Genomic DNA, 19,689 nt, shown 5'->3' with positions numbered 1-19,689 from the left:
TAAATTATAAAAGAAAATACAACTTTTCCTGCATGAAAGCAATGAGTTCATTATGTCCCAAAAAGGTAAAAAAAAATATTTTCTGTTATCTTAGCTAGATATTACTTACTGTGGACATTTTGGGGTACATTTATTAGCAATATTTTAGTGCAATTTTTTAACATAATTGTCATACTTCGTAGACAGTTTATAGCCTATTTTTGGTTAGCATTGTAGTATGAGCTATTTTCCATATTATATGAACTTTTTTGAATTTGTTGGTTAGTATTGTATTGTATGACTTGTATGCATCCATGTTTACCTATCCATTATTATACATCTTAATTGATTACAGATTTTTTTTTTTTTTGCTTTTGTGTCTCACAGATTGATACCTTTTGTGAGTAAAGTTATTATGTAGAAATATTGGGCTGGGAGTGGTGGCTCACGCTTGTAATCCCAACACTTTGGAAGGCCTAGGAGGGTGGATTGCCTGAGGTCAGGAGTTGAAGACCAGCCTAGCCAACATAGTGAAACTTCGTCTCTACTAAAACTACAAAAAATTAGCTGGGCATGGTGGCGGGCGCCTGTAATCCCAGCTACTCTGGAGGCTGAGGCAGGAGAATTGCTTGAATCTGGGAGGCAGAGGTTACAATGAGCCAGGATTGTGCCATTGCACTCCAGCCTGGGCAACAAGAGTGAAACTTTGCCTTAATAACAATAAAAAAAGAAATATTTTCTTTTGGCCAGGTGCGGTGGCTCACACTTGTAATTCCAGCACTTTGAGAGGCCAAGGTGGGCGGATCATAAGGCCAGTAGTTCAAGACCAGCCTATCAAATATGGTGAAACCCCGTCTCTACTAAAAAATACAAAAATTAGCCAGGTGTGGTGGTGCACCTGTAGTCGCAGCCACTTGGGAGACTTGCGGCAGGAAAATCTCTTGAACCTGGGAGGTGGAGGTTGCAGTGAGCTGAAGTCGTGTCAGTGCACTTCTGCCTGGGTAACAGAATGAGACTCTGACTCAAAAAAAAAAAGAAAAGAAAAAGAAAAAGAAATATTTTCTTTGACTAGATTAGGAGAGAATTATTAGATCAAAGTCTTGATGGTTTGCCAACTTGTTTTGTAAATGTATGTATCACCGCAAGCCATCAATGAGAGTGTCTGTTTCATGGAAACTTAGCCTACCATGAATAGTCATTTTACCCCTAAATATTCGATAAGTTAAAAAATGCTATCACATTTAACACTTCATAGACTTTTAAGAAGTTGACATGGTGGCACGTGCCTGTAATCCTATCTACTCAGGAGGCTGAGGCAGGAGAATTTCCTGAACCCAGGAGGCGGAGGTTGCGGTGAGCCGAGATCGCGCCATTGCACTCCAGCTTGGGCAACAAGAGCGAAACTCTGTCTCAAACAAAAACAAAAAAAGTTGAAGTTTTATATTCATTTCTTCATGCATTTTGTTTACTTTGTTCAAAAGTTTCTATAGGGAATGAGAGCAAAGTAATGTGTTTTTCATTATTTATTTTGTTAACACAAACATATTTAATTACCAAAAGGATGATCCTAATTAAGCCAACACTTGGAAATATTTTCATGTAAAATGTCTGTGATAGAGATAATTGAACTTAATAATGAGAAAAAAGTATTACAGAAATTTACTCATCGAACTAAGCTTGTTTTCAGCTAATCCCTGTGCAAAGTGATAGTGACATTAAAAAAAAAAATAAAGATGGAGGCTCACTGTGTTGCCCAGGCTTGTCTCAAAAACTCCTGGCCTCAAGTGATCCTCCCATCTTTGCCTCTCAAATTGCTACGATTACAGGCATGAGCCGCTGCACCTGGCGTAATAGTCGAATTTTTATTATACATTTTTATAGATTCGAGTACAGGTGACATTGTACATAACACATTCTGTTATTAATATCCCATCTTTCACGTTTCTCATTGTGCTTTCCTTCCCACCCCGTTCCTGGTGTTGAACCAATGCATCATTTGTAAATTTGTAGACAGCCTGAGTTTTTTTGCCATAATCTGTTGTTTCTTCTGACTTCTCTCATGGTTTACAAGAAAACTGTTGTTTTAAAAATACTCTCAGGTAATTTTTAAAAATTAAACTTTAAGTTCTTGGATACACATGCAGAATGTGCAGGTTTGTTACCTAGGTATACATGTGTCATGGTGGTTTGCTGCACCCATCAACCTGTCATCTACATTAGGTATTTCTCCTAAGACTGTCCCTCCTCTTCCCCCCAACCCCCTGACAGGCCCCAGTAAGTGATGTTCGCCTCCTTGTGCCCATATATTCCATTGTTCAACTCCCACTTATGAGTGAGAACATGTCGTGTTTGATTTTCTATTCCTGTGTTAGTGTTAGTTTGCTGAGAAGGATGGTTTCCAGCTTTATCCATGTCCCTTCAAAGGACATTAACTCATCCTTTTTTATGGCTGCATAGTATTCCATGGTGTATATGTACCACATTTTCTTTATTCAGTCTAACACTGATGGGCATTTGGGTTGGTACCAAGTCTTCGCTATTGTGAATAGTGCTGCAATAAACATGTGTGCATGTGTCTTTATAGTAGAATGATTTATAATCCTTTGGGTATATACCCAGTAACGGGATTGCTGGGTCAAATGGAATTTCTACTTCTAGGTGCTTGAGGAAATCGCCACACTGTCTTCCTCAATGGTTGAACTAATTTACACTCCTGCCAACAGTGTAAAAGTGTTCCTATTTCTCCACATCCTCTCCAGCATATGTTGTTTCCTGACTTTTTAATGATCACCATTCTAACTGGCATGAGATGGTATCTCATTGTGGTATTGATTTGCATTTCTCTAATGATCAGTGATGATGAGCTTTTTTTCATGTGTTTGTTGGGGGGCATAAATGACTTCTTTTAAAAAGTGTCTATTCATATCTTTCATCTACTTTTTGATGGTGTTGTTTTTTCTTGTAAATCTGTTTTGGTTCTTTGTAGATTCTGGATATCAGCCCTTTGTCAGATGGGTAGATTGCAAACATTTTCTTTCATTCTGTAGGTTGCCTTTTCACTCTAATCGTTTCTTTTGCTGTGCAGAAGCTCATTAGTTAAATTAGGTTTCATTTGTCAATTTTGGCTTTTGTTGCCATTGCTTTTGGTGTTTTAGTCACGAAGTCTTTTCTCATGCCTGTGTCCTGAATGGTGGTGCCTAGGTTTTCTTCTAGGGGTGTTATGGTTTTAGGTCTTACATTTAAATTTTTAATCCATCTTGAATTAATTTTTGTAGAAGGTGTAAAAAGGCGTCCAGTTTCAGTTTTCTGCATATGGCTAGCCAGTTTTCCTAACACCATTTATTAAATAGGGAATCCTTTCTCCATTGTTTGTTTTTGTTAGGTTTGTCAAAGATCAGATGGATGTAGATGTGTGGTGTTATTTCTGAGGCCTCTGTTGTGTTCCCTGGGTCTGTATATTGGTTTTGGTACTAGTAACATGGTGTTCTGGTTACTGCAGCCTTGAGGTATAGTCAGGTAGCGTGATGCCTCCATCTTTGTTCTTTTTGTTTAGTATGTCTTGGCTATACGGGCTCCTTCTTGATTTCATTTGAAAGTCAGTGGTAGCTTGATGGGAATAGCATTGAAATGTATAAATTACTTTGGGCAGTATGGCCATTTTCATGATACTGATTGTTACTGTCCATGAGTATGGATTTTTTTTTTTTTGAGACGGAGTTTCGCTCTTGTTACCCAGGCTGGAGTGCAATGGCGCGATCTCGGCTCACCGCAACCTCCGCCTCCTGGGCTCAGGCAATTCTCCTGCCTCAGCCTCCTAAGTAGCTGGGATTACAGGCACGCACCACCATGCCCAGCTAACTTTTTGTATTTTTAGTAGAGACGGGGTTTCACCTTGTTGACCAGGATGGTCTCGATCTCTCGACCTCGTGATCCACCCGCCTCGGCCTCCCAAAGTGCTGGGATTACAGGCTTGAGCCACCGCGCCCGGCCAATTTTTTTTATTTGTTAGTGTCCTCTCTTATTTCCTTGAACAGTGGTTTGTAGTTCTCCTTGAAGAGGTTCTTCACATCCCTTGTAAATTGTATTCCTAGGTTTTTTATTCTCTTTGTAGCAGTTGTGAATGGGAGTTTGCTTATGATTTGGCTGTTTGTCTATTATTGGTGTATAGGAATTCTTGTGATTTTTGCACATTCTTTTTGTATCCTGAGACTTTGCTGAAGTTGCTTATCAGCAACAATGAGATTTTCTAAATATACAGTTACGTCATCTGGAAACAGATAATTTGACTTTTCCTTTTCTATTTGAGTACGTTTTATTTCTTTCTCTTGTCTGATTGCCCTGGCCAGAATTTCCAATACTGTGTTGAATAGGAGTGGTGAGAGAGGGCATCTTTGTCTTGTGCTGGTTTTCAAAGGGAATGCGTCCAGTGTTTACCCACTCAGTATAATATTGGCTGTGGGTTTGTTATAAATAGCTCTTACTATTTTGAGATACATTTCATCAATACCTAGTTTATTGAGAATTTTTAGTATAAAGCACTGTTGAATTTTGTCGAAGGCCTTCTCTCCATCTATTGAGATAATCATGTGGTTTTTGTCATTGGTTCTGTTATGTAGCTTATGTTTATTGATTTGTGTATGTTGAACCAGCCTTGCATCCTAGGGATGAAGCCAACTTGATCGTGATGGATAAGCTTTTTGATGTACTGTTGGATTCGATTTGCCAGTATTTTATTGAGGATTTTCACATTGATGTTCATTAGGGATATTGGCCTGAAATTTTGTTTTTTTGCTGTGTCTCTGCCAGGTTTTGGTATCAGGATGATGCTGGCACATTAAATGAGTTAGGGAGGATTCCCTCTTTTTCTGTTGTTTGGAGTATTTTCAAAAGGAATGTTACCAGCTACTCTTTGTATTTCTGGTAGAATTCGGCTGTGAATCCATCAGGTCCTGAACGTTTTTTTTTTTTTTTTTTTTTTTTTTGCTTGATAGGCTATTAATTACTGCCTCAATTTCAGAACTTGTTACTGGTCTCTTCAGGGATTCAACTTCTTCCTGGTTTAGTGTTGGGAGAGTGTATGTGCCCACGAATTTATCCATTTCTTCTAGATTTTCTACTTTATTTGCATAGATGTGTTTATAGTATTCTCTGTTGGTACTTTGTATTTCCGTGGAATCATTGGTGATATCTCCATCATTTTTTATTGTGTCTTTTTGATTATTCTGTCTTCTTTATTAGTCTGGTTAGCAGTCTATTTTGTTAATCTTTAAAAAAAAAAAACCAAAAAACAACCAGCTCCTTGATTTTTTTTTTTTTTTTTTGAAGGGTTCTTGTGTCTTTGTCTCCTTCAGTTCTGCTCTGATCTTAGTTATTTGTTGTCTTCTGCTAGCTTTTGAAAAGCTCTTGCTTTTCTAGTTCTTTTAATTGTGACGTTAGGGTGTTGATTTTAGATCTTTTTTTGTTTTCTTCTGTGGACATTTATTGCTATAAATTTCTCTTTAAACCCTGGTTTAGCTGTGTCCTAGAGATTCTGGTACGTTGTGTCTTTGTTCTCATTGGTTTCAAAGAACTTATTTATTTCTGCCTTAATTTTGTTATTTTATCCAGTAGTCATTCAGGAGCAGGTTGTTCAGTTTCCATATGGTTGTGGGGTTTTGAGTGAGTTTCTTAATCCTCAGTTCTAATATGATTGCACTGTGGGCTGAGAGACTGTTTGTTATGATTTCCATTCTTTTGCATTTGCTGAGTTGTGTTTTACTTCCAATTCTGTGGTCAGTTTCAGAATAAGTGTGATGTGGTGCTGCAAAGAATGTATATTCTGTTGACTCGGGGTGGAGAGTTCTGTAGATGTCTATTAGGTCTGCTTGGTCCAGAGCTGAGTTCAAGTCCTGGATATCCCTGTTAATTTTCTGTCTTGTTGATCTGTCTAATATTGATAGTCTCCCACTGTTACTGTGTGGGAGTCTATAAGTCTCTGTAGGTCTCTAAGAACTTGCTTTATGTATGTGGGTACTCTTGTATTGGGTCCAGATATATTTAGGTTAGTTAGCTCTTCTTGTTGCATTGATCCTTTTGGCATTGTGTAGTGCCCTTCTTTGTCTCTTTTGATCTTTGTTGGTTTAAAATCTGTTTTATCAGAGAGTAGGATTGCAACCCCTGTTTTTTTTTTTTTTTTTAATTTTTTGCTTTCCATATTCTTGGTAAATCTTCCTCCATCCCCCTTTTTTTTGCACCCATGTGTGTCTTTGTATGTGAGATGGGTCTCCTGAGTACAGCATACTGATCTTGGGTCTTGACTCTGTCCAGTTTGCCAGTCTGTGCCAATTGGGGCATTTAGCCCATTTACATTTAAGGTCAGTAATATTATGTGTGAATTTGATCCTGTCATTATGACGCTAGCTGGTTATTTTGCCCATTAGTTGATGTAATTTCTTCATAGTGTTGATGGTTTTTACCTTTTTTTTGTTTTCTTTGAAGTGGCTGGTACCAGTTTTTCCTTTTCATATTTAATACTTCCTTCAGGAACTCTTTTAAGGCAGGCTCGGTGGTGACAAAATCTCTCAGCATTTGCTTGTCTGTGTAGGATTTTATTTCTCCTTTACTTATGAAGCTTAGTTTGGCTGGATGTGAAATTCTGGGTTGAAAATTATTTTCTGGTGAAACCCCGTCTCTACTAAAAATACAAAAAATTAGCTGGGTATGGTGGCATGTGCCTGTAATCCCAGCTCCTCAGGAGGCTGAGGCAGGAGAATTGCTTGAACCCAGGAGGCGGAGGTTGCGGTGAGCCGAGATCGCGCCATTGCACTCCAGCCTGGTTAAAAAGAGTGAAACTCTGTCTCAAAAAAAAAAAAAAAAAAAAAAAGAATGTTGAATATTGGCCCCCACTCTCTTCTGCCTTGTAGGGTTTCTGCAGAGAAGTCCATTGTTAGTCTGATAGGCTTCCCTTTGTGCATAACCTGACCTTTCTCTCTGACTGCCCTTAGCATTTTTTCCTTCATGTCAACCCCGGTGAATCTGACCATTATGTGTCTTGGGCTTGCTCTTCCTAAGGAGTATCTCAGTGGTGTTCTCTGTATTTTCTGAATTTGAATGTTGGCCTATCTTGCTAGGTTGGGGAAGTTCTCCTGGATAATATCCTGAAGTTTGTTTTTCACCTTGGTTCCATTTTCCCCATCACTGTTGTGTATACCAGTCAAATGTAGGTTTGGTCTTTTTACATAGTCCCATATATCTTGGAGGTTTTTATCATTCCTTTCCAGTCTTTATTCTCTAATCTTGTCTTCACACTTTATTTCATTAAGTTGATCTTAAGTCTCTGATATTCTCCTTCTGCTTGTTCGATTTGGCTATTGATACTTAGGATTCACGAAGTTCTCGTGCTGTGTTTTTCAGCTCCATCAGGTCATTTATGTTCTTCTCTAAACTGCTTCTTCTAGTTAGGAATTCCTCTAACCTTTTTTCAAGGTTCTTAGCTTCCTTGCATTGGGTTAGAACATGTGCCTTTAGCTTGGAGGAGTTTGTTATTACCCACCTTCCGAATCCTACTTCTTTCTGACAGTTTGTCAAACTCCTCTTTCATCCAGTTTTGTTCCCTTGCTGGCAAGGAGTTGTGATCCTTTGTAGGAGAAGAGGCGTTCTGCTTTTGGGAATTTTCAGCCTCTTTGTGCTGGTTTTTCCTCATCTTCCTGGATTTATCTACCTTTGGTCTTTGAAGTTGGTGACCTTCGTATGGAGTTTTTGCATGGTCGTCGTTTTCGTTGGTATTGATTCTATTGCTCTCTGTTTCTTTTTTTATAGACTGTCATTTGCATCAAGCCCATGTTGTAATTACGTGACTGTGACCCTGAAGGCTGAACCCACTTTTCTCTAGTGGAGATTTTTATCCACTCTGGAAAGATATGTTTAAGTACTGTGATCTAGACTCTAGAGTTAGGTAAAACATAGTGCTGGTTGAGTCAGCTTCAGCTGACTTCCCTCTCCTTTTGGTAGAGGGAAGAAGAGAGTGACAACCATGTCTGGATTTATATAAAAAGTTTAATGTAAATAAATGTGTGCTCTTTTGCCTTAAGAAAATAATTTTCAGTTTATAAAAAGGATTAATGAGTGCTGTGTTTCAGACACTTGGTTTGGTGTGTTTGAAACATTGTTTCCAAAAATAGGACATACACATTTCCAAGGATCATCTCTATGATATGACTCTAGAAATGAGGTAGATTTTAAAAACAGATGTCAGAACTTAAACATACAAATGAATGCTTTCCTTCTAAAGTAGTCACCCTGGGAGTCCATATACATATCAGTGGTGTCATTCCTGATGATATTTTGGGAATTTTCCTTTTGTAACCAGTTTAGAAGTCAAACAAGTTAATAAATATTCAAGAATATTTCAGATTTTGACAAAAAATTAATTTTACCCAACTTGATCATTTTGCACTGTTTACTGTATTTGACTCTAAGTGACAACTGGCTATTTCCAAAAGTCATACCCCTCCTGAAGATGTAAAGATTTTTTTGGGCTGGGCACAGTAGCTCTCTCTTGTAATCCCAGCACTTTGGGAGGCTGAAGCAGTAGGATTGTTTGAGGCCAGAAATTGAAGACCAGCTCGGTCAACATAGTTAGACTCTCTCCAAAGTAGGAAAAAAAAAAGTGAAGATTTTTTTTTCCCCAAATGAATAGGCAACATTGTTTAGTTATGTGTGTGTGTGTGTTTTTTTTTTTTTCTTTTTCTACTGTTGGACTTCTATACAGTGTTTGTTTGTTTGTTTGTTTCTGACGGAGTTTTACTCTGTCACCGATGCTGGAGGAGTATAGTTGCGTGATTTCGGCTCACTGCAGCTTCTGCCTCTTGGGCTCAAGCGATTCTCCTGTCTCAGCTTTCCAAGTAGCTGGGGTTACAGATATGTACCACCAGGCCTGGCTAATTTTGTGTTTCTAATGGAGACGGGTTTTCACAATGTTGGCCAGGCTGGTCTGGAACTCCTGACCTCAAGAGATCTGCCCGCCTTGGCTCCCAACAGGTGTGAGCCACTGTGCCCGGTCTGCTGATCATTCTCTCTTGATTTTATTTGTGTAGTATGGTGGTACTGTTGATGGATTGTACTAATATTATCCATATTCTTAACCTTGGTCACCCACAGTATGAATTTATGCAATAGTTAACTTTGCAATTGGATTGCTGTGATTTGGGAATGAGGGGGACAGTGATAATTCAGATTTGCTATCCTCCTTTCATTTCTACAGAACTTTTCTATGGTGATCCATTGAAGAGATAAGATATAGTATGACATTATTTATTCCTGTTTTTGAATTTTCTTCTCAGGAATTTTGGGTGCTGTAAATTGATACGTAGCATCGTTTCCCCAGGTCTCATTTTCTATCTGAACACGTTTAGGGATACAGAATCACCTGATGATAATTTTTTTTGTTTTTTTGTACATCTGATTCTTATCTGAAAGAATGGTTATTGGCCAAAAACGGAAACCATACTCCCTTGGTACCTTTATTCTAGAGGCAAAGTTTGCTTCAAAATTTTGTAAAACAACCCTCTCCACCAAAAGAAAACAATCAAATATCTACACAAGATCTCTAGTTACAATGTCTGTTATATCTCATTTCTTTTTCCTTCCCTAAATATATTGAGTTATTCTTAACTAAATACAGGAAAGTTGTGCAGAGGGGCACTTACTAAGTGTTCAGTAAATGTTTTCATTTTTCGTATGTATATATCTAGAAGTAGAATTGTTGGATCATTGAATAACTGTATGTTTAAATATTTGAGTAACTCCCAAACCGTTTTTCACAGTGTCTATACCATTTTACATTCCTACCAGCAATGAATGTGGGTTCTAATATCTGTGTATCCTTGTCAACTTGCGTTTGTTTTTAAATTTATTGTATCCATCCTACTGAGTATAAATTGGTTTATTGTGGTTTTGATTTGCATTTCCCTAATATGACTAGTGACCCCAAGCATTTTTTTCGTGTGTTTATTGGACATTTGTATATATTCTTTGGAGAAATGTCTGTCTCAGTCTTTTACCCATTTTAAAATTGGATTGTCTTTTTGTTACTTAATTGTAGGAATTCTTTATGTATTCTGGTTAAGAGACCCTCATGAGATAGATTATTTGAAAATGGTTTTCTCTCATTGTGTGGGTTGACTTTCTTGATGGTGCCCTTTGACATACAGAAGTTTTGACTTTTATTAAAAATGGAAGTGGGCATGGTGGTTCACACCTGTCATCCCAGTGCTGTGGGAGGCTGAGGTGGGAGGATTTCTTGAGGCGAGGAGTTTCAGACCAGCCTGGGCAACATAACTAAATCCCATCTCTACAAAAAATTAAAGAAAAAAATTAGCTAAGAGTATAGATGTGTGCCACACCTACTCAGGATGCTGAAGCAGGAGGATTGCTTGAGCCCAAGAGTTTGAGGCTTTAGTGAGCCAAGATCACGCCACTGTGCTCAAGCCTGGATAACAGAGCAAGAGGCTAACTGTTAGAAAAATAATGGGGTAAACTTACACTTTCCTTATTTAAACTTTTAACTTCTTAAAACCCTGTTGAATTACAGATACATTATATAACTTAACAGTTTATGCTGTAAACCTTAGTTAATGAAATATTTCCCTGGGAGACTGAGGTCTTGCAAGTCCTTTTCTGTGTTGTATTCATCTTTATGCCAGTCAATTAATACAGTTCTTCTGTGCCAAGCAGAAGATAGAATAATAAACCAAAACACTGCTTAGGCCTTTCAGAGAGTAAGTGCTCAGTAAATATATTTGATAAATTACTGAATATTTTTTTTAAATGATAGGAAAAATTTTGGCCTCCCCTTTTCTGGGTGTTGGGAAGTATAAATCTCTCTTGAAGTAGTAATCTACATATATGTTTTGATTTCTAAGGATTTCCCAAATATAAACTATATACATGTAAGAGGAAATAATAACTTAGGTGCCTAATGATAATATGACAAGATAAGTACAAGGGTCAGCTATTTTTTGTGAAATAAGAATGGATATAATTTAAATATGAATACCTTTTTGCTGTTTAACACCCCTTCCCCCAATTTTGTTTTGATTTCTTTTAAAATTCTTTTGTGGTAGGTAGGTTTATTGTTTCTTAAGAATTAAGGCTAGTATTTTTTTGATACATTTTAAGTAACACAAACTTTAACTTCTGTTTAAACACATGATATACAGTACATTGAAAGACTTCAGTGTTTAGGAAGTGTTTAGTAAGTATACATTGAAAGACCTCAGGATTTTAGAAGTGCTTAGTAAGTAATGTCATCAGTTTCCTTAAATATGATTCTAGGTAGTTGTACAGGTAGATTGTGTTACTCATATTTTTATATCCTCAGTGAAATAAAATTCTTTTTTTTTTTTTTTTTTTTTTGAGTCAGGGTCTGGCTCTGTTGCCTTGGCTAAAGTACAGTGGCATGATCTTGGCTCACTGTAACCTCTGCCTCCCAGGCTGAAGCCATCCTTCCACCTCAGTTTCCTGAGTAGCTGAGAGCACAGGCATGAGCCACTATGCCCTACTGTGAGCCACCACATCCGGCCTACACTTTATTGCTTTAATTTTTTTCTTTTTACACCCACAACTGTAACATTTCCCTTAGTTTTTACTTTGAATATGCATACTTTCATACGACTTACAATATGGCTATATTTTCAGTTTGCTAGAGAGCTTTACAATTAATTTAAAACATGAAATGCTAATAAGGGAATTCTTTAAATTTTGTTTTAATAGTGAAAGCAAGTTGAATACATTGGTGCAGAAGCTTCATGACTTTCTTGCACACTCATCAGAAGAATCTGAAGAAACAAGTTCTCCTCCACGACTTGCAATGAATCAAAACACAGGTAAATTGAGAAAGAATGTGCTGTACCTTCTAGTCTTTTTTCCATTTTTGTTTTACACTTATGGAGGTAATCATTTATTTTTTCAGGGAGCAGCTTTTAAAAGATTTCAGTTTGTGGAAAATGACAGATTAGCAAGCTTTATAGAAGCCCCTATTATGTGTCTTAGCTGTATCTGATACAGGAGATTTTAATTTTGGTAAGTATGACTATAGAAAGCTTGGAAAAGGAAGCACTTACGGTTTTATGTGTAATGGAAATGTTTTATAGACCGTAAGTGTCTAGTGAATGTTGACTGTGAAAAAATAGTATTAGAAGAGGCAGGAGTAGTATAGGAATGTTTTATCCTAGCAATTACTCATGTATTAGGAGTTAAATTTTTATTTTTATTTTTGAGTTGGAATCTTGCTCTGTTACCCAGCCTGGAGTGCAATGGTGTGATCTTGGTTCGCTGCAACCTCTGCCTGCCGGGCTCAAGCTATTCTCCTGCCTCAGCCTTCTGAGTAGCTGGGATCGCAGGTGCCTGCCACCACGTCTGGCTAATTTGTATTTTTAGTAGAGACTGGGTTTCACCGTGTTAGGTAGGCTGGTCTGGAACTCAAGCGATCTGCTCTCTGTGGCCTCCCAAAGTGCTAGGATAACAGGCATGAGCCACTGCAGCCTGCGTAAGAGTTAAATTTTTATGTTGTTTGATAGTATCAAACTCCTTGGGCTCAAGCAGTCTTCTCACCTCACCCTTTCTAGTAGCTGAGATTACAGGTGTGTGTCACCATGCCTGGTTAATTTTCAAAAAAATTTTTTTAGAGACATGGTCTTGCTGTGTTGCCCAGACTGGTCTTGAGCTTCCTGGCCTCAAATGATTCTCCTGCCTCAGCCTCCTGAGTAGCTGAAATTAAATGCATGAGCCATTGCACCTGTTCTTTTTAAATAAAACATGTTGTGTCATGTGACAGTTAGCATTTTCAGGTTTTCAAAGGTAACTACAATACATAGCACACACATACATACACAGTATGTACAAAAAAAGTAAAAGAGAGGTAGATCATAGTGAAAAGGTCAACCGTATGTGTAGTTAGAATTCTAGAAGGAAGAAAGAGAATTGGTTAAAAGTCCAATTGGAAGAGAGATTGGCTGAGCATTTTCTAAAAAGTGATGGAAGACATCAGGCTACAGATTCAAGAAGTTTGTGAACCCTGAGCAGGATAAATATAAAGAAAACTATAGCTAGGCATATCATAACCAAACTCCTAAAGAACAAAAACCAAGAGAAAAATCTCTTAAGTAGACAAGAGGAAAAAAATATATTATTTTCAAAGGAATAACTAACATTGGAAGCTCACTTAACAACAGAAATGATAGAAGGCAGATGACAATGAAATGATTTCTTTAAAATGTCAAAGAAAAGTACAGTCATGTATCACTTAACTGTGGGGATATTTTTGAGAAATTAATTATTGGGTGATTTTGTCATGTAAACATTATGGAGGGTACTTACATAGTCTACTACACACCTAGGCTATATGTTATAGCCTGTTGCTCTTAGGCTACAAACCTGTGCAGCATGTTGTTGTGCTGAATACTGTAGGTAATTGGAACACAATGGTAAGTGTTTGTGCATCTATGGAAACATAGAAAAGGTACAGTAAAAATACAGTATTATAATCTTATGGGACCGCCAATATATATGTGGTCAGTTATTGAGGGAAATGTCTTTGTGCGGTATGTGATTGTAATTGCCAACATAGAATTGTACATCCAGTGAAAACATCCTTCATAAATGAAAGGTAGAATAAAGCCATATCTGGGTAAACAAAACATGAGAACTTGATGTCAACAGACCTACGCTAGAGTAAATAACTACACTAGAGGAAATTACAGGTTTTCTGAAATGAGAAGGAAAATACTTTGAAATGGCAACACCAAAATACAGGAAGTAATGAATAAGGTTGGGAAAGCATTAAATAAGTAGGTAAACTAAATAAAGTTATTTAAGCCACAGTCCCTATTCTTATTTCATCAATTATTCCAGTAATGTTCATAGGTAAGTTTTCTCCCCTTAAGTTCAGGATCCAGTTCAAGATTTCATAGTCATGTTTCTTTGGTCTTTTAAAAATTTTGCCGGGCACTGTGCTTCACGCCTGTAATCCCAGAACTTTGCGAGGCCGAGGCGAGCCAATAACTTGAGGTCAGGAGTTCGAGACAAGCCTGACCAACACGGTGAAACCCCATCTCTACGTAAAATAGAAAAATTAGCCGGGTGTGGTGCCACAAGCCTGTGATCCCAGCTACTCAGGAGGCTGAGGCAGGAGAATCGCTTGATCCCAGGAGGCGGAGGTTGCAATGAGCTGAGATCATGCCACTGCACTGCAGCCTGGGTGACAGAGTGAGACTCTGTCTCAAAAAAAAAAAAAATCTGAAGCAGTTTGTCTGCCTTTTGGGACCATGACATTTAAAAAAAATGTACAGGTGTATTACTTTGTCCATTTGTCAAATGGCCCTCAGTGGGATCATCTGTTTAGTTATGATTAGATTCAGGTTATACATTTTTGGCAGGAATGCTACATAAAGTGGTGTTCTGTTCATCTCCGTGCGTCTTATTACATGGCATGTGTTGTGATTTGTCCCTTTACTGGTGATGTTTACTTAGGTTGTTTGGTTATGGTTGTGTTGCTAGATAATCCCAGTATAAAGTTATGATTTATTCCATTGTAACTAATAACTAATTTAATGGGGTGCACTTTGAGATAACTAAGGTAAAAACTTAACTCCATGTTTTCTTTTTGCAAATGACCACAAAGTTAACAGCTTAAAACAACTCAGATTTGTTATTTTACAGTTCTGTAGGTTCAGAGTCCAGTGGGCCTTGCTAGACCCTTCTCAGGGTATCACAAGATGAACATCAAGATGGTAGCAAGACTAGGTTTCTTTCTGGAGAGTGTAGAAAAATCCATCCCTAAACTCATTCAGGTTGTTGGCAGAATTCAGTTCCTTATGATGGTAGATCGGAGGTCCTTCTTTTTCACTCACTATTGGCCAGGGCCCTCTCTCTCAGCTCTTTTCAGGTATCCTCATTTCTTCTTATATGTTGCCCTCCATCTTCAAAACTGGCAACAGGACTTCAAGTCTCTCTTAAGCTTTGAAGCTCTCTGACTTAACTTTTTATTTGCTAATTCTGTTGCCCTCTGCTACCAGCTGAAGAAATTTTTCTGTTTTTAAGGATTTGTGTGATTAGATTAGATCCCCTCCCTCTCATCTCCTCCTGATTATCTCTCGATTTTAAAATCAACTGTGCCATATTACATAACACAGTTATGGGAGTGATATGTCATCACATTGATAGGTTCTGGAGATTAGCGATGTAGAATCTTGTGGGCCATTCTTAGAAATTCTGTTTATCACAGCATACATTTATGATTCTTAGCTGAATGATTTAGTACTTTGATGGGTTCAAAATGGTGATATTGTAATCTGTCATTCCTTCTGTGTTTTTTAGTTGATGTATTATTGTAAGGGAGGGGTTCATGTTCTAACCTATTCATGTATTTGTATTAGTATATACTTACAAATTTTTTCTTTTTTTTTTTTTTTCTTTTTTTGAGACGGAGTTTCGCTCTTGTTACCCAGGCTGGAGTGCAATGGCTCAATCTCGGCTCACCGCAACCTCCGCCTCCTGGGTTCAGGCAATTCTCCTGCCGCAGCCTCCTGAGTAGCTGGGATTACAGGCAGGCGCCACCATGCCCAGCTAATTTTTTGTATTTTTAGTAGAGACGGGGTTTCACCATGTTGACCAGGATGGTCTCGATCTCTCGACCTCGTGATCCACCTGCCTCGGCCTCCCAAAGTGCTGGGATTACAGGCTTGAGCCACCGCGCCCGGCACAAATTTTTTCATGAGTATTCTTTGTCATTATTTATTTTGATGCTCAAATTGTATCAGTTCTGGCTAGTAGGAACACCATCTGGATGGCTTCTGCTGACCTTTTTACAAGTCCTCATCATTTCTTCAACACATTCTGTCTTTTTGTCCCTTCAAAGTCTTCAAGGCTTACTTTCCATTTTCTGTTCCCTAGCCCTAGAATCAGTTATATTTTGCAGTTTTGATTCCTTTTAGTGGGATATAGTATTTAGAAATCAAGATTAGGGTATGTGATGTGCTCATTGCCACCAAGATGTCTTTGTTTCCAGGTTCTTTCAACAGAGAAAGCCATTAATGTTTTACATTTTCATGAGTTGATGCTGATACTTTTAATTTTAATTCAATTCCACAGTATTCATTCTAGACTTCTGCTTTTCATATTTTTAACTTCTTTCTGCAACAGACAGAAACCTGGTTTCTATTATCCCCAAATTTTTAATTTATTTTTATTTTTTTGAGATGGAGTCTCACTCTGTCGCCCAGGCTGGAGTGCAGTGGTACCATCTCAGCTCACTGCATCCTCTGCCTCTTGGGTTCAAGCAATTCTCCTGTCTCAGCCTCCTAAGTAGCTGTGACTGCAGGTGCGCGCCATGTTGGAATCTTGTGTTCACTAGTTGAGGAATTCCTTCAGTAGTGATATCTCCAACTGGATAAACAGATGTCACTTATAAATACCAATTAAATTCTGGACAGCATACTGAAGGCTAGATATCAACAAAAAGTAGATAAACTGGAGGGGTGTCAACACATGGAAGAAGGAAATTCCAATGGCTGAATTCTCTATTGTTAATCCTTTTTGTGTCAGCCAAGTATCTACTTTGTTCTATCTGTGGCAGTTAAGACTTGGATAAAAATCTACAGTCTTATTGGATATGAAATCAAGGAAAAAAATTTAGGGAGACCATAGCAGCTATAATATGAGTAGAGAGATCCCACCTAGAAAAGAGTCACAGAGTGGGAACACCAGATTGCACAAAAACTCTGCCCGTAGCTCTGGTCCAGCTGCCTAAGTGCAGCCCAGGTTCCAGCTAGGCTGGTTAGGACTAAAAGAACAGAATAAAAGCTTTGAGTCGTTTGCTACTACAGGGTGGACAGGGTTTGGAGTTTCATTTCAAGTAAGTTAACTATCTGTGCTGCTTTTTTTTTTTCTTTTTCTTTCTTTTTTTTTTTTTTTGTGGCAGAGTAAGACTCTGTCACCTAGGCTGGTGTGCAATGTGCGATCTCAACTCACTGCAACCTCTGCCTCCCAGGTTCAAGTGATTCTCCTGCCTCATCCTCCTAGTAACTGGGATTACAGGCACTCACCACCATGCCTGGCTAATTTTTGTGTATTTAGTAGAGATGGAGTTTTACCATGTTGGCCAGGCTGGACTTGAACTGTTGACCTCAGGCAATCCGCTTGCCTCAGCCTTCCAAATTGCTGGGATTACAGGCTTGAGCCACTGTGCTCAGCCAACTATCTGTTTTAACAAAATTGTCAGCTCTTTTGAGGAATCTAACAGAATGCAGTGTCTTCCCTGTATTTTTTACAGTGTCCATTGTCCAGTCCGAAATACTATATAGATGAAGAAAGGAAATGTGACCCATGCTCAGAGGGAAAAGGGATCAATTAGAGACTGACTCACTTGTTGAAATTAGCAACAAGATTATTAAAGCAGTTATTATAGTCATACTTGAGTACAAAAAGGCAAATATGTTTATAATTTCAATGCAGAAGTAGAAACTGTAAAAAACCATTTTGAAATTCTAGAACTGAAAAATTTAATTTCTGAATAAATTAAAAGTTCAGAATAACAAATCATTGTACTTAACAAGACATGCAAGATAGCAGTAGAAGTGTCAGTGAATTTGATGGTTGACTAGTAGACGAATAGAACTAGTAGAAAACAGAAAACATTAAAAAGTATACAGAAAAACTTGCTCATTAAATCCTTTCTCCAAGAAACAACTATGAAATGGGATCGTTATCAACCCAACACATGTCAAGAATAGGAATGTTTAAGCCATACTCAGGAAGAAAAGAAGTTAATAGGAACTCAGTTGGCCTAATGTTTGTAGTTATCTGCATATTAATCTTACACATACTTTGTGAAATTTTTACCTAAGTAGTTCAGGTTTGTGGGGGCTGTTTTAAGTTCTTTTGTTTTAAAGTTTCATATTCCATTTATTCATTGCAAGTGTAGAGAAATTCAGGTGACTTCTTGTTTCTTGAGACAGAGTTATGCTCTTGTTGCCCAGGCTGGAGTGCAGTGGTGCGATCTCAGCTCACTACAATCTCCATCTTCTGGGTTCAAGTGGTTCTCGTGCCTCAGAGTCCTGAGTAGCTGGTATTATGGGCGCCTGCCACCACACCCAGCTAATTTGCACTTTTAGTAGAGATGGGGTTTCACCATGTGGCCAGGCTGGTCTTGAACTCCTGACCTCGGGTTATTTGCCCGCCTTGGCCTCCCCAAGTGCTGAGATTACAGGCGTGAGCCACCATACCCAGTCCAGTTTACTTTTTATGTTGACCTTATATCCTGTGAACTTGCTGAACTTACTTGTTAGTTTAAATAGTATTTTTCCCCCCTCTTATAGTTTCTTTGGGATTTTCTACTTAGACAATTATGTCACCTGCAAATAGGGATAGTTTTATTTTTTCCTTTTCATCTCTATGCCTTTTAGTTTCTTTTCTTGCTTTATTATGTTAGCTGGGGTTTTCTGTATTTTCCAATATTACATTGAAGAATAATGATGATAACAGACATTCTCTTAGTGTTACCAATTTTAGTGGGAAAATATTCAGTCTTTCACAATTATATATGTTTGCTGTATAGGTTTCTTGTGATTGCTCTTTGTCAATTTGAGGAAGTTCCCCTCTATTCCTAGTTTGCTGAGAATTTTTTTAAACTTAAATTTCTATTTGTAATTATAAATTCACATGCAATTGTAACAACTAATATAGAGAGAGCTCTTAGGTACTTTGGCAATTTCCCCCATGGTAATTTTATAAAACTAGAATACAGTATCACAACCAGGATATTGACATTGATAAAATCTATTGATCTAATTAAGATTTCTTCAGTTTTACTAGTATTTGTGTGTGTGTGTATATGTTGAATTTCTATACTTTTTTTTTTTTTAACCTGGGTTGATTCATGTATCTGCCACCACAGTTGAGATACAGAATAGTTCCATCACCACAGGATTCCTCATCTTGGCATTTTATAATTGCACCCACTTCCCGCCCCCTGCCTCTGCCTATGCTTAACATCTGGCAACCACTAATCTGTCTTCCATTTTGAAAATTTTGTTATTTCAGATATGTTAAATAAATGAAGTCATATAGTAAATCATCTTTTGGGGTTGGACTGTTTTCACTTGGCATAATTTTGTGGAGATTCATTCAGGTTGTATGTATCAACAGTCCTTTTAATTGCAGGGTAATATTTCATGGTATGGATGTACAGATTGAATATCCTTAACCCCAAAATCAGAATCTGAAATATTCCAAAATTGGAATCTTTTGAGTGCTGATGTGTGAGTCAAAGGAGAGGCTATTAAAGCAGTTGGGATTTTCAGATTAGGAATGCTGAATCTCTAATGTGAATAAACCAGTATAGTGCAAATATGCTAGAATGTGAAGAATTCTGAAATTTGAAACACTTCTGGTCTCGTGAATTTTTGGTAAGGGATACTCAGCCTGTACCACAGTTTGTTTAACCGTTTACTTGTTAAAGCAAATCTGGGCTGACTCCTAATTTTTGGTCGTTACAATTAAAGCTGGTGGTGAACATTTATATACAAGTTTTTATATGAATTTATGTTTTCACTTCTTTGGAATAAATGCCAGGAGTGCATTTTGCAGTTCATATGATGGCTACACATTTATTTTTGTTAAAGTAATTAATTTAAATTACATTTACATTTCATTTTATTTTTGTTAGAGACAGAG

General features: G+C 37.7%; 1 protein-coding gene across 13 annotated transcripts in view; it reads left to right on the top strand.

Annotated features, from left to right (window-relative positions):
• The window catches only part of ATRX (ATRX chromatin remodeler), a 312,128-nt gene that overhangs the window by 53,802 nt on the left and 238,637 nt on the right, over nt 1-19,689 (top strand). For 11 of the 13 annotated variants that reach the window (XM_074391840.1, XM_003936850.4, XM_074391839.1 and 8 more), the window contains one exon: nt 11,731-11,843. The exons of 1 other annotated variant lie outside the window; for it this stretch is intronic. In XM_074391840.1, coding sequence (XP_074247941.1) covers nt 11,731-11,843 — 113 coding nt within the window. Of the gene's footprint in view, nt 1-11,730; nt 11,844-11,929; nt 12,040-19,689 lie in introns of all 13 variants that reach the window. One more of the 13 variants, XM_074391842.1, reaches the window with a different exon arrangement.

Source organism: Saimiri boliviensis, chromosome X, assembly GCF_048565385.1.
Source record: "Saimiri boliviensis isolate mSaiBol1 chromosome X, mSaiBol1.pri, whole genome shotgun sequence".
NCBI classification, from domain to species: Eukaryota; Metazoa; Chordata; class Mammalia; order Primates; family Cebidae; genus Saimiri; species Saimiri boliviensis.
Note: the sequence above shows the minus strand (reverse complement) of the source record. Positions and strands in the feature narration are given on the sequence as shown.